The following is a 12,366-nucleotide window of genomic DNA, read 5'->3' on the forward strand; positions in this document are numbered from 1 at the left end:
CGTTGGGGGTTTACCCAAGTCATTGCCTCATTTGAGGCAAATTGGGACCCTGTGCTATGTTTCTGTTAAAGTCACAAATTTGCTTTATTTAATTTATTAATTTATTGAAACTTGTAAAATAAATGTTGATAAAGAGGAATACCTTTGTGTTATTTTGAGAGACTCTTCGTGTGGCTTTTATTAAGTTTGAGTTCATTACAGCAAGATGAGTAAGGTCACAGTCAACAGCTAGTTATTACAAGGTCAATGGGCAAAATCAACTGCTTATGACAATGTACACCTTTAAGACATGAGTTGTCTACAATTTAACACATAATTTTCTCAACAAATATGATTGGTCTCAAATTTTTAAATTAAATATCCTAGGAATTTTAAAATAATTCAGGAAAGCTGCACCACTTATTAGCTTATTATCTCTCAGCTTCAAGCCTGCCCTTCTATAGCTGCTTTGCGATGATGGGGTTGAATTCTGCAATCCACATCTCTGCTTTGCCCACTGGTTCCACTAGGGTCTGCAATCAAGGAATATAAGAGGGAAGCTGCAATGTGGGAGGAGCGTGATGATTAATTCTGTGTGTCAACTTGTCTGGGCCACAGACATTTGGTCAGATGTTATTCTGGGTATTTCTGTGAGGGTGTTTTTTGGATGAGATTAACGTTTAAATTGGTGGACTGTGAGTAACGCAGATTATTCTCCATAATGAGGCCAGGCTTCTTCTAATCAGCTGAATGCCGGGATAGAACAAAAAGACTGGCCTCCCCTGGCAAGAAAGTATTCTCTAGCAGACTGCCTTCGGACTTCACCTGCAACATCAGCTCTTCCAGGTTCTACAGCAAACAGCCTTTCGGGCTCTCCTGAGTCTCCAACCTGCTGGTCCACTCCGCGGATTTTGGATTTGCCAGCCTCTATAATCAAGAGTCGATTCCTTATTCTCTCTTCATATATATATGTATATATTTCCTATTGATTCCGATTCCCAGGAGAATCCTAATACAAGAGGAAGAGGGGACTTGTTCCTTCCTGTTTTTTGTGGACATTGCTTTCTATTCTCAGTGCTTCTTCACCCCAGCAGTAGCAATTCCTTCTGGTAGCACCAATTGAGTCCAGCTTGCAGTTCTGCCTGCATGGGGCCCTTCCTCTGAGTTCTGACACTAGCACCATCCCAGCAGTGCTCTCCTCCTCATCGGTCTGAGCTCGGTTCATAGGGGCTCTCTTTCAATGTCTAATCTTTTAACAATTCTAACCATTTCTCTTTGTTCCTGCTTTGTAGCTTGCCCTGTAGAGGCAGGATCAGTATGATACCACCACCCCAAACTGGTTCAGATGTTGAAACTAAATGACATCACACACATCAAGAGGTGATGAAAAAGTTTATTATTCACATAATGAGGCTCTGTGGGGAGAGCAGGTAAAGTACCAAAGCCAGTTGGTTTGCCTTGATAAAGGAGAGGTGAGTGGCTCTGGTTTTTATTGTGGTTAGGGGTGAGGATTCCAATGCGACAAAATCAGGCCAGGGTTGGCATCAACTTCCCTTCAGAGCTGAAAGGGTGTGCTTGGAACTTCTTATCAGCTTGCCCAGATGTGAGGCAAAATGGGGACAGGGCTTGAAAGCTCTCAGTGGTCAAACATCCAAAATGAGGCCAGATTCTATCACAGCTCCTCCAGTCCTGGTTGGTAGCTCCTCACAGTTACAACCTCAGTGATACCTCAGCCTTCTCTTTTTGCCTTTTTCGTTACTTAGATCTAGTGAATAATTCTTTACAAGTTTTTTGTTAAAATATGGTTTCTGGCTCCTGACTAGAAGCTGGCTGATACTAAGCCTCTTTGCTCTTCTTAGCTGGGTTAGCATTAACTTAAAAAGGTGAGGTAGTTGGTATGTAAAGCTACTTACTCACCAACCTAAAAAAGTGGAATGGATGACTAAGCATCTTCCATCCACAGGATCCCATTTCTTCACTAAACTTTTGAGGCTACAACTTCTGGCATCACTTGTTACTTTTAGGCAAGAAGGAATGAAAGGAAATGGAGCTTATAATGTGCCATAAACTGCAGGTCTTGGAGATTGTGTGTCACTACATGGAGAACATCCCCATTCTTTTAACTGCTGCCTGGTTTTCCATCACAGATGTATCAGAACAGTTTAACCACCCCTTTACTAAGAGCCATGTGTGCTGCTCCTGGTTTTTGCAGGTGAGGAACCTGAAGCCTTGAGAGATGGAGTGGCTCGTTCTAAGAAACATCACATAAATGGTAGACCCAGGGTTTCTATACAACATAAAATGGCAGAGCCCATGCTTAAAAATATTTTTATTTTGAGATATTTTAAACAAATAGTTAAAAAAGAACCCACGACATATCCCATTAAATCAACATGCTGACCCATCTACATCAACTTTTTAAAAGAAATAAAACACAACTGAAGCCTCCATGTACCCTCCCTGATTCCATCAGCAACTCTTGCTCTGGGAAGGCAGAGCATGGTTTTCGCACATCATTCTAACACATGATTTTACACTCTTCACTGCATATAATTTGAATCCACAGGAAATATATTATTGTGTAAAACAGTAACACTGTTTACTATATGCCACCAAGGCTTACATGCCAGCCACTACTCTAAGCACTTTACATGCATTAATTCATTAACCATCCCCCTCCCCCGATCACCCTGTGAGGTTAGCATTACTATCTCATTTTACAGAAAAAGTAAAACACAAGTAAGTTTAAATAATGTGCCCATAGATACACAGTATGTTTAACTTTACATAAATGGTATTCATAGCTTCCGCAACCTTCTCAGCATCATTTTTGATTCACCTATGTTGATAGATGTAACTCTAGCTCTTTCATGTTCGTTTCCCAAAGTACCAAAAACAACGCATTTATTTACCTGTTCTTCTGTTGATGGAAATTCAGGCTTCTCCCAGTCTTGCTATCTACACAGTACTGCAATGAACAGTCATATACACATTTCCTCCTTCACATGGAGTTATTCTAGGGTTTATCCAAGAGCAGAATCCTGGGTAGTAGGGTACACATAATTTACAAGGTTTTGCAAACTGCCTGGCACAGTAGTTGTCACAATTTCCGCTCCCAGAGCAGTGAACTCTCACGCACCATACACGTACCCACACAAGGGCTTTTAAAAATTTGCCAACTTCGTGAGTGTAAGATGGTCCACATCAATTTCCATTTCCTATGCTTTCCTCTCTGCACATGCCTCTGTCTGGGCTGACAGTCTGTCAGCAAAGGTAAGACCGACCACCCTGAACACCTGTCTGAAAGACCTCCTGATACTCCTCTCCATGGAGTCCAAGCTCATCTGGCTCCTGCCACCCCTAACTTCAGTTCCTCCCAAGGAAAGGAGAGGAGGCGGAGCAGGGCTGGAAGAAGAGGTGTGTTCTCCAGGCCAGGATGGACTGTGAGGTGAGCACTGATGGCTGGGGCAGTCAGCTCAGAACCATCCACGGCTGGGCTCCCAAGTAGCAGGCACGCTTGTGGGAAGTCTCCGGTCAACATTTCACTCACGGACCTCTTCAAAAACTTCCAATCCTGACTTAGCTGAAATAATAAATCCAGTTCTACATTCCATAAAAGAGGCAACTTTGTGCAGAATCTACTCTGCCCAGCAAAAGGATAAATAAGCACCCAAACCCGGCTTCCCGAGTACTCGGTCTGGCTGCATGAGTGGCAATAACTTTTGGAAACCCAGACAACACCTAACAGAGCAACACACAGGCACTAGGAGAGGTGGGACCAGGTCAGAGGGCTTAGAGGGACAAGGGTTAAAGAAGGCTGGGAACTGGGCCAGCCTGGAAGGAGTGTGGCACTCCAGGTGAAGGGAGACAGCAAGAGGCAGGTCAGCCCAGGGGCGTTCAGGGAAAGGCAATGAAGTTAAATCTAACACTGATTACACCAAAATGTTTAGTAGTTAGCTCCAAGTAGCAGACTTTTCCTTTTAGCTGATCTGTATTTATTAATATTTCCATAATAATCACATACTACTTATATAATTAAAATCATTTTAAAACTCAGGTTACTGAACAGACGATAAGAGTACAATCCCAAAATATTCAACGCTTACCTCAGTATAGAGGGATTTCTGTTGATTTTTACTTCATTACATTTTTTAAAATTTGATTTGAATGTTTAAAAATAAATATATATCATTTTATAAAAATGGCAGTAGAAATACCCCTATTGGGGCAGAAACTCTATGAAGTACCAGGTGGCACAAGGAGTGGGGGGATGAAAATATGGATAGAAAAGGGGTACTTCTGTGCTTGTAGCATCGACCAACGTGGGAGCTGCAGCTTTGTGAAGGTGCTGGTCTAGAGATCAAGGTCTTAACCCAGAAGCTTAGTAAACCAAGCCTTCTTTTCACCAGTCCCAAGAGTCAGGTAGCACAGCCAGCTACTCTAATTTTACACACCAGGAAACAAATGCCGATGTTCAGTGACCCACCCAAGATCATCCTGCCAAGAAAAGGCACACCAAGCCTGGAATGCAGATCTGATGACTCCAAGGCCCTTCCCATGACCCTGGGCCCTCAACACATGGGACTCTGAATCTGAATTACATTCTATAAGGGTTCAGATTCAGACCACAGTATTTCTCAACTCAAAACTGTCCAAAAGCTCCCTACCTCCCTTTGAGGTAGCCAAGCCCCAGCAAGGAGCTATGATGCTCACACGGCTTGGCCCTCACCTTTCTGGGCTCTTCGCTTCCAGCTGGCTCTCTCCACTCTGGCTCAGGGGCCTACCTGCCATTCCCTAAGAAGACCAGACAAGACCCTACCTCCTGTGAAGGGTCCTGCGTAGGATCCAGGGACCTAATGGGCTTCCTCCATGATCTCCTTTGGGTCTTTGTTCAAAGCTCACCTTCTTAGTTGAGGCCCTCCCTGATAAGCCAGTTTAAAATCTCAACCCACCTCCCAATCCAGCACTCCCTCTCACTCTGATTCATTTTGTCCACAACGCATACCATCATCCAGAATACTATATACATCTCATTTGTTTATTGTCTGTAAAGATTCAAGATGGCAGACTTTTCTGTTTCACTCATTGCTGGGTCTCTAGCACACACAACAGTGCCTGGCACATCAGAGATGCTTGGCACATTTCTGTTTAGCAGATGGACCGCTGCTGCCTGTACAGACCTGTGGGATGGAAATGGCGATGGGGCACATTCTCCAGGTGATCAAGCCCAGTACCCTGTTCTCTTCCACGCACAGCTGAGACAACTCTATGTCCTTGGCAAATAACCAAATATCACAGTCACTGTGAAGACTGAAGCTGCAGCCAGAACTCCCCTGGAGGCATCGGGAGAGGCTAGTTCTTGCCGTTGCTGGTGCTTTTAAGGTCAAAAAGACTAGGCACCATCACAGGCCAAACTCAAAGGGAAACTTAGGACCAAATGGCCCCTTTCCAGCAGCCACAGCCCACTACACCACAGACGTTTCGTTGAATCATGAAGGGCAATGGTCTCTCACTTAGAGTTATAGAAGGAGATCTAGCTGGGGGAGCTCCAGGCCATTGTGCACAGACCACTAGTAGGGGCACAAGCCTCCTTCTGGAACACAATGCTGCTCTTTTCCAGCATCTCATTTTCCAGCTGTAGGATGGGGGTGCCTGCCCTGCATTTTTGAATCCTCAGGATTCTCTGCCACTAGCTTCCAAAACAGAAAGGGCTGGGCCCTCTGTGAAGGTCTGCCCCACAACGCCTACAACCAGGGGTTCTCTAACAGGGTAGCCAGGACCTCCTCCCCACACTGTCAGACACCAACCTAATCTCTAATATGGTTTTTCATATGCCGAGCCAAATTTGAAGACCACCTGAACGTCTTCCCACACTCTCTGCATTTGAAGGGCCTCTCTCGAGTATGAAATCTCTTGTGGCTAACGAGTTGTGAGCTCTTGCCAAAAGTTTTCCCACACGTGGTACATCTGTGGCACTTTCCCCCAGTGGGTATGTCCTGGAGTCCAGTGAGTCCGGAGCTCTGATCACAAGTTTTCCCACAATCTTCAAGAGGCTTCTCCTCACTTGGTTTTAATTCCTGTAAACTCACCCCTGTATGCTGACGAGAAGACAACCCAGCTACGCTGCATTCAGATTGGGCCACTCTGGTGTGTTTTCTCTGATGAATGCAGAGGGTATGTCTTCCGATGAAATCCTTCCCACACCACTGGCATTTAAATGGTCTCTCTTTCGTGTGGATTCTCTGATGATTAACAAGACGATAATTTCTGTCATAAGACTTCCCACACAGATTACATTTATAGCGCTTTTCTCCACTGTGTATTCCCTTATGATCTAAAAGACTTCTTTTACGTGTAAAGCTTTTCCCACATTCTTGGCACCAAAAAGGTTTTGCACCAGTTTGGATCTGTGACTGCAGATTTGGAGTATCTTCACTTTCATGGTACTCATACGGTTTCCCCAAAGAGTGAATCCTCTGATGTCGCGAGAGGTTAGAACTCCATCTGAAAGATTTCCCGCACTCCCTGCACTTATAAGGCTTCTCTCTGGTGTGGACTCTCTGATGGATGAGGAGAAATGAGTGATTACGGAAGGCTTTGCCGCACTGGTTGCATTGGTAGGGTTCCTCTGTGGTGTGACTGCTCGGAAGAGTTTGGAGTGCTCTGTCCTGACTCAACGACGGTGCGTCCTCGGGCTTTCTTTTGACGGCATGCTGCCTCTTATGAAGGATAAAGGCCGACCTATGTGGAAACTCCTCTGCACATTCACTGCATCGGTAAGGTTTCTCACCTGTGTGAACTCTCTGATGATCAATGAGAGCTTTCTTTCGATTAAAAGTCTTCCCACACTGCTGACACAGAAGAGCTTTCTCCACCCCTGGGGCACGCGGGGGCTGACTGTGGCTGGAGGTCTGCCTGACGTCTTCCCTACTTTTGTCTGCATCATAGAACTTCTCTTCCCTGTGCAGTCTCATATGACGAGTGAAGTTTGACCTCCACCTAAATGTTTTCCTACATTTGGTACACTTATAGGGTTTCTCCTGGGTGTGAATCCTTTGATGTTCAAGAACATATGATTTGCAGTGGAAGGATTTCCTACACTGGCTGCAGTCAAAGAGTTTCTCTCCACTCTGGTCTCTCAAATGATGATCAAACCCTGAGCCACAGGTGAGAGCTTTTTCATCCTGATTAGATTCAAGAAACTTCTGTTTAGCATGGGTTTCCTGGTGCAGGCGGTAAGCAGACATGCGTCGGAAAGCTTTGTCACATAAACTGCATTTATAAGGTTTCAATCCGGTGTGAATTTTCTCATGTCGCACACGGTTCGAGCTCCATCTGAAGGCTTTCCCACATGCCCTACATTTAAACGGCTTCTCTTGAGTGTGAAGTCTCTGATGACGTGCCAGATGGGAGCTATGACTGAAGGTCCTCCCACAGTCGCTGCACTTATACAACGTCCCCACCACGTGAAGATTCTGCCCGTGTTGAGGATGAGAACTAAGACTGAAGTCCTTCCCGTGCGCATCCTTTGCCTTCCCTTTCAGTCCAGCATGAATTCTTTGATGTAGGCTAAACCCACCAATCATGCGTCTGAGCCCTTTCCCATAGTCCTTGTAGTCATAGTGGTATGAGCTCCCTCTGAAGTGTCTGCCATAGCCATGTTTAAGGGACTGCTTTCTTCTGGGTCCTCTCAAATACATAATATGTTTTAGATGAAGACTATTACTTCTTCCCGATTCTTCACAGTCTCTTCCTGTCTCATGGCTGGAATTGGTCTCTTCTTTCTTAACTCTCACTTGTATGGGGTTTCCACATTGCTCCTTTAACCTGCTCTTCTGTGCAAAAGATTCTCTGAGCCCTGTTCCCTCAGAAACATTTGCTGCACCATGACATCCTAATGGCACAGCTAAGGTTACTGCTTCTTCCAAAGGTTCATGTTTTAAGGTGAACTTGTCCGTCTTCACGTGGAGCTCATCTCCTGACACAAATAAAACATAAGAGAATGTACTCTTTGGAGTTCCCTGATGGCCTAGTGGTTGGAATTCTGGGCTCTCGCTGCCATGGCCCAGGTTCGACCCTGGCTGGGGAACTGAGATACAGTAAGTCACTAGGTGTGGCCAAAAAAAAGAGAGGGAGAGAATGTTTCTCTTTTCCCATATTTGAAACTGCAGAAAGAGACCAAGAAATGTCATGAACTTAGGTGGTGAGGCTTTTGCCTGACTGCCAATACCTTCACAAAATAGTCAGGGCTAAGGCAAAAATGGAAGAGTATTCTAGGTGACAGAAAAGGGAGAGAAGCCAGATGGGTACAGCAGCTAGCCATGTGCAGAAACCACGTCCAGGTGAAAAACGGGTTAAGAAGGGAGTGTTAAACAGCAAGAGTGGGGAGAGGACTCACAACACAAGCACATGACAGGAAGGTCTCCCAGAGCTGAAAGGTGGGGCTCTGAGGAGGGCTAGCTCCAAGGGCTGGAGATCAAGCCTATCACGGAGAAGGACCAAGCAAAGAAGAGGAGGAGTGGGACAAAGGTTCCCAGGAGCAGGAAGGCGAGGGCAGCACAGGGCTGAGGAGGAGCATCGGTGAATGGACAAGAGAAGGGCAGTGAAGCCCTCCAATGGGCAAGAGCTGCTACTGAGAGGGCTGCTGGGGAAAGCGCAGGGCCAGAAACCAATGCCTAACAGGCCGGTCTGGAGGGGAGAAGCTCAGGCCCCCAGCACTTGTTAGCAACACTGTTAAGGATCTTCCCTTCAGCAAACAATGGAGTAAGTTCCCCATGATTTCCTTGGTGTAAAAGACCTTAAAAGAAGAGTAGATGCGGGAGGAGGAAGACCTGGTCAGTTCTCTGGAACTCACCTGCAGGAGCAGCACCTGGATTCCCCTTAGGCTGAGCTCCCTGGACATTCAGGCCCCATGGCTCCCTTGCCTCCAACCAGGAGATAAGAGCAGGTTTGGTGAATGGCCCCACTGCAGAAGAGAAGGGAATGGGATGTGACTGGAAGGCAGATGAATCATACAGAACTAGTTTCCAGGACCCTCTCAGGCCTGAGCTCGTGGTAGGGAGGAGGGAAAGCCAGGGAGCAGGTGGAGGAAGTTAGGGCAGGAGGCCTAAACAGGAATTTCTGACAGCTCTGAGAAGAGACAAGAGAGGCTGAGAGAAGCCACAGACAAAAGGGTCACCAGGATTCTCCAGAACCATATAATAACTCAACTGGTTAAATCAGTCAACTTTTTTTTGGATGCCTAAATGGACTAGGACCTTGACACATATGACTTTTCATCTTTGTAATAACTCAGCATGAGAGGCATTATTATCCCCATTTTTAAGAAAGGACTGAAGTAACAGGTTAAGTGATTTTGTTAATAGTTAGAGAGATAAGGCCTAAACCCACGTCAGGCCCCTTTCTACACACCAAAATGAGAACTAAGAAGGCAGAAGTAGAGGTAGGCAGTAGCATGGGGATATCAACGCCTTACCCAGAGAAGCCATGTTCCCATAATTCTCTAGCATCACATCCCTGTACAGGTTCCTCTGAGAAGCGTCCAGCCATCCCCACTCATCCTGGGAGAAGGTCACCTCCACATCCTTGAAAGTCATAGCCTCCTGAAAAAACATGGTCCTATGCCTCAGAGCCAGTCCACAGCTCCCAGCTTTTAGGAGGGGGCAGGGGAATGGGGCTAGCTCTGAGTGAGTACAGGATGGATGTGGTAAAGGTGAAAAAAGGAAAATTATCACCCAGCAGAAGAGCTCTGGGCTCAAGGGGAATAACGTGGTCTCTGGGACATGGGTCTCAGGATGTAAGGTCACTGGACATAAAGACACAGGGCAAGGGAGAGCTGCAGCTACCCCATTAGGCAGCAATGGTGGGACATCAGGAAGGACCTGTGGCTCACCTGAGGCTGGGTTGTCACCTGGTCTCCTGGGCATCCCTCTCTCTGGCAAAGGGCAGGCACCTGTGCAGCAGGAGGATCTAAAGAAGAAAGAGTCATGAGAGAGGGCAGCCCAGCTCTGGTATCCCACTGAGAAGCCCACTCTTCCCCCCACATGGAGGACTCCTGGGCCCACAAGCAGGTATGGACTGTTTTAAACACCCACTTCACCTTTCCCCGGTGTCTGCTGGGGTCAGGGAGTGAGAGGTGTAATGGGAGGAGAAGCTAGGTAGACATGGGTCACAGAAGGATAGAAAAGACACAGAGCTCAAGGCCAGGACAGGAGGGATTCTCGAGAAAGGACAGAGGGTGAAAAGACGACATTATAGGAAATTTCGGAAGCATGGCATAGGTTGGGGTCTTAGAGCCAGGTGGCGAGTACCGGGTTGCCCAGCCAGGAAGTCACGCACTCCTATTTCATAGGGAGGCTGCAGATGGTCCCCCAGAGCCGAGCTGCTCCTGAGAGGTGAAGCAGGGGGCCATATCTGTGCGGCCTGCAGGGCTCCTGTGCCCATCCAACGCACATCGGGGCTCTGGGCAGGGGCTGAGTCCTGGCAAGAAGAAAATGCTGTGAGAGGATCCTCGTAGGAATCAGAAAACAAACTCAGAGAACAGGCCATGTGGCCAATCTCTAAAAGGCAGAGGCCCAGGGAACGGTGAGCCGGGCCCTTTATTACCTACAGGCAGAGGGGAAAGGGGGAAAAGAAAGCCCAGGGAGGATCCCCTCACCCCTCCACCTCCCTGGGCTCTAATGCAGGCTATGTGGAGACAGGTACAGCCAGATTCCCGCTCAACATAGGAAAGCAACTGGCAAGTCAGTGACAGCACTGCTGTCAGGCCTGGGATTCTGCAGGATACCTCTCCACTGGCCCTCAGCCCCTACCCCCGCCAGGAACTTAGTAATGAGAGAAAAAATTTATCCCTGAGAGTTAAAGTGATAATGGTTCACAGCAGAGATGCAGTTAAATAATGTCTATCCGTATCAGGCACTGCTCTACGTAATGATATGCAAAGCGACCTTGAAGAGACAGGAAGGCTCCCAGACTGCATACCTGACTAAAATAGTAACACCACTAGAGATGCAATGGTAACTGTGAATGTGAGCTATGGAATCATAGAAGAAAAAGTCTCAGGTGCATAAAAGGGCAGTGCCCAACCAAGCACAGACCTGGAGAGAGGTGGCCTTTGTCCTGGGACTTCAAAACAGTCCTGGTCTCTGGAGGCAAGTACTGTCCCTGATGCAGTAGTGAGTATAGGAAGCTACAGCCAATGAACTTCAGGTTTTTCTGGTCCTGTTGCCAAGACATTCTCTACACTGATACGGACGAATCTTAGCCTGAGGCCATTAAGCATCTTATAACTAGCTATAGACTGAAGATGATAAAGTCATCACAGAAATTTATCTCCTGTTCCTCCCAAATCCTACCAAAGGGAGAATAAAGAAACAATAACAATATGGAAGCACAGCCAAGTGAGTTTAAGGAAAAACTTTCTCAGGCCCCAGTTTCTCACACTTTGGTAATTTTGATAAACTATAGGGTGGTTCTGTAATTTTATATGCTTGAGTATTTCTGTTCATTTTTTACAATCTGGTAGGCTTTTTTCCAGGTTTCTTTTTGTTTTCTAATTTCTAACTAGCTATCAGGTAGGTTGTTGCTGCTTGTTCGGCAATGTTTTCATGGAGTTTTAAACCACACACCTAACTGTGACTGACTTGAATATACCCAAGCCACAATTTTGTACCTACTGTGTACCTCATTTGCTTTAAAAGTTATCTTTAGATCATTTTGAACAATTTATTGTTTTGGTAAAAATTATAAGTGTTCTTTTAGATTTTAAGAAATAGTACCCAATGCTGAGCAAAGAGAGATTCTTGTTTAATATTCGTTACCATTTACTACTGATACATCATGTTCAGATGTTTTAACTGACAGATATAACTTTTACATTAAATTTAGAGGAGGGGACTTCCCTGGTAGCGCAGTGGTTAAGAATCTGCCTGCTAATGCAGGGGACACAGGTTCAATCCCTGGTCTAGGAAGATCCCACATGCCACAGAACAACTAAGCCCATGCACCACAACTACTGCGCCTGCACTTTAGAGCCCTCGAGACACAGCTATTAAGCCCACATGCCGCAACTACTGAAGCACACACACCTAGAGCCTGTGCTCCACAAGAGAAGCTGTCACAAAGAGAAGCTCACGCACCAAAATAAAGAGTAGAGCCCACTCACAACTAGAGAAAGCCCGCAAGCAGCAACGAAGACCCAATGCAGCCAAAAAAAATTTTAATTAATTTTTAAAAATTTAGGGGAGAAGTATGTCAAACGTTTCAAAAATCTTAAAAGTAACTTTCATTTATGCATGCATCATATATGCAGAATTATACACACTTTATAAAATTTTTTAAAAGCCTAAAAAATGATAAATGCTTATTTATTTATTTAATTGGCTGTGT

The 12,366-nt window shown here is 45.9% G+C and overlaps 1 protein-coding gene across 10 annotated transcripts in view; it reads right to left on the reverse strand.

Annotated features, from left to right (window-relative positions):
• Nucleotides 1-1,987: 1,987 nt before the first annotated feature.
• Nucleotides 1,988-12,366, reverse strand: part of LOC130834993 (zinc finger protein 445-like) — a 47,606-nt gene continuing 37,227 nt past the window's right edge. For 6 of the 10 annotated variants that reach the window (XM_057706153.1, XM_057706150.1, XM_057706149.1 and 3 more), the window contains 5 exons: nt 10,290-10,458; nt 9,872-9,948; nt 9,455-9,581; nt 8,834-8,944; nt 3,424-7,957 (listed from right to left, as the gene is read on the reverse strand). In XM_057706153.1, the coding sequence (XP_057562136.1) occupies nt 5,787-7,957; nt 8,834-8,944; nt 9,455-9,581; nt 9,872-9,948; nt 10,290-10,458 (2,655 nt within the window). In that variant the 3' untranslated portion in view covers nt 3,424-5,786. Of the gene's footprint in view, nt 7,958-8,833; nt 8,945-9,454; nt 9,582-9,871; nt 9,949-10,289; nt 10,459-12,366 lie in introns of all 10 variants that reach the window. The other 4 variants (XM_057706156.1, XR_009048810.1, XR_009048811.1 and 1 more) reach the window with 4 other exon arrangements.

This window comes from Hippopotamus amphibius, chromosome 13 (assembly GCF_030028045.1).
Source record: "Hippopotamus amphibius kiboko isolate mHipAmp2 chromosome 13, mHipAmp2.hap2, whole genome shotgun sequence".
Taxonomy (NCBI): domain Eukaryota; kingdom Metazoa; phylum Chordata; class Mammalia; order Artiodactyla; family Hippopotamidae; genus Hippopotamus; species Hippopotamus amphibius.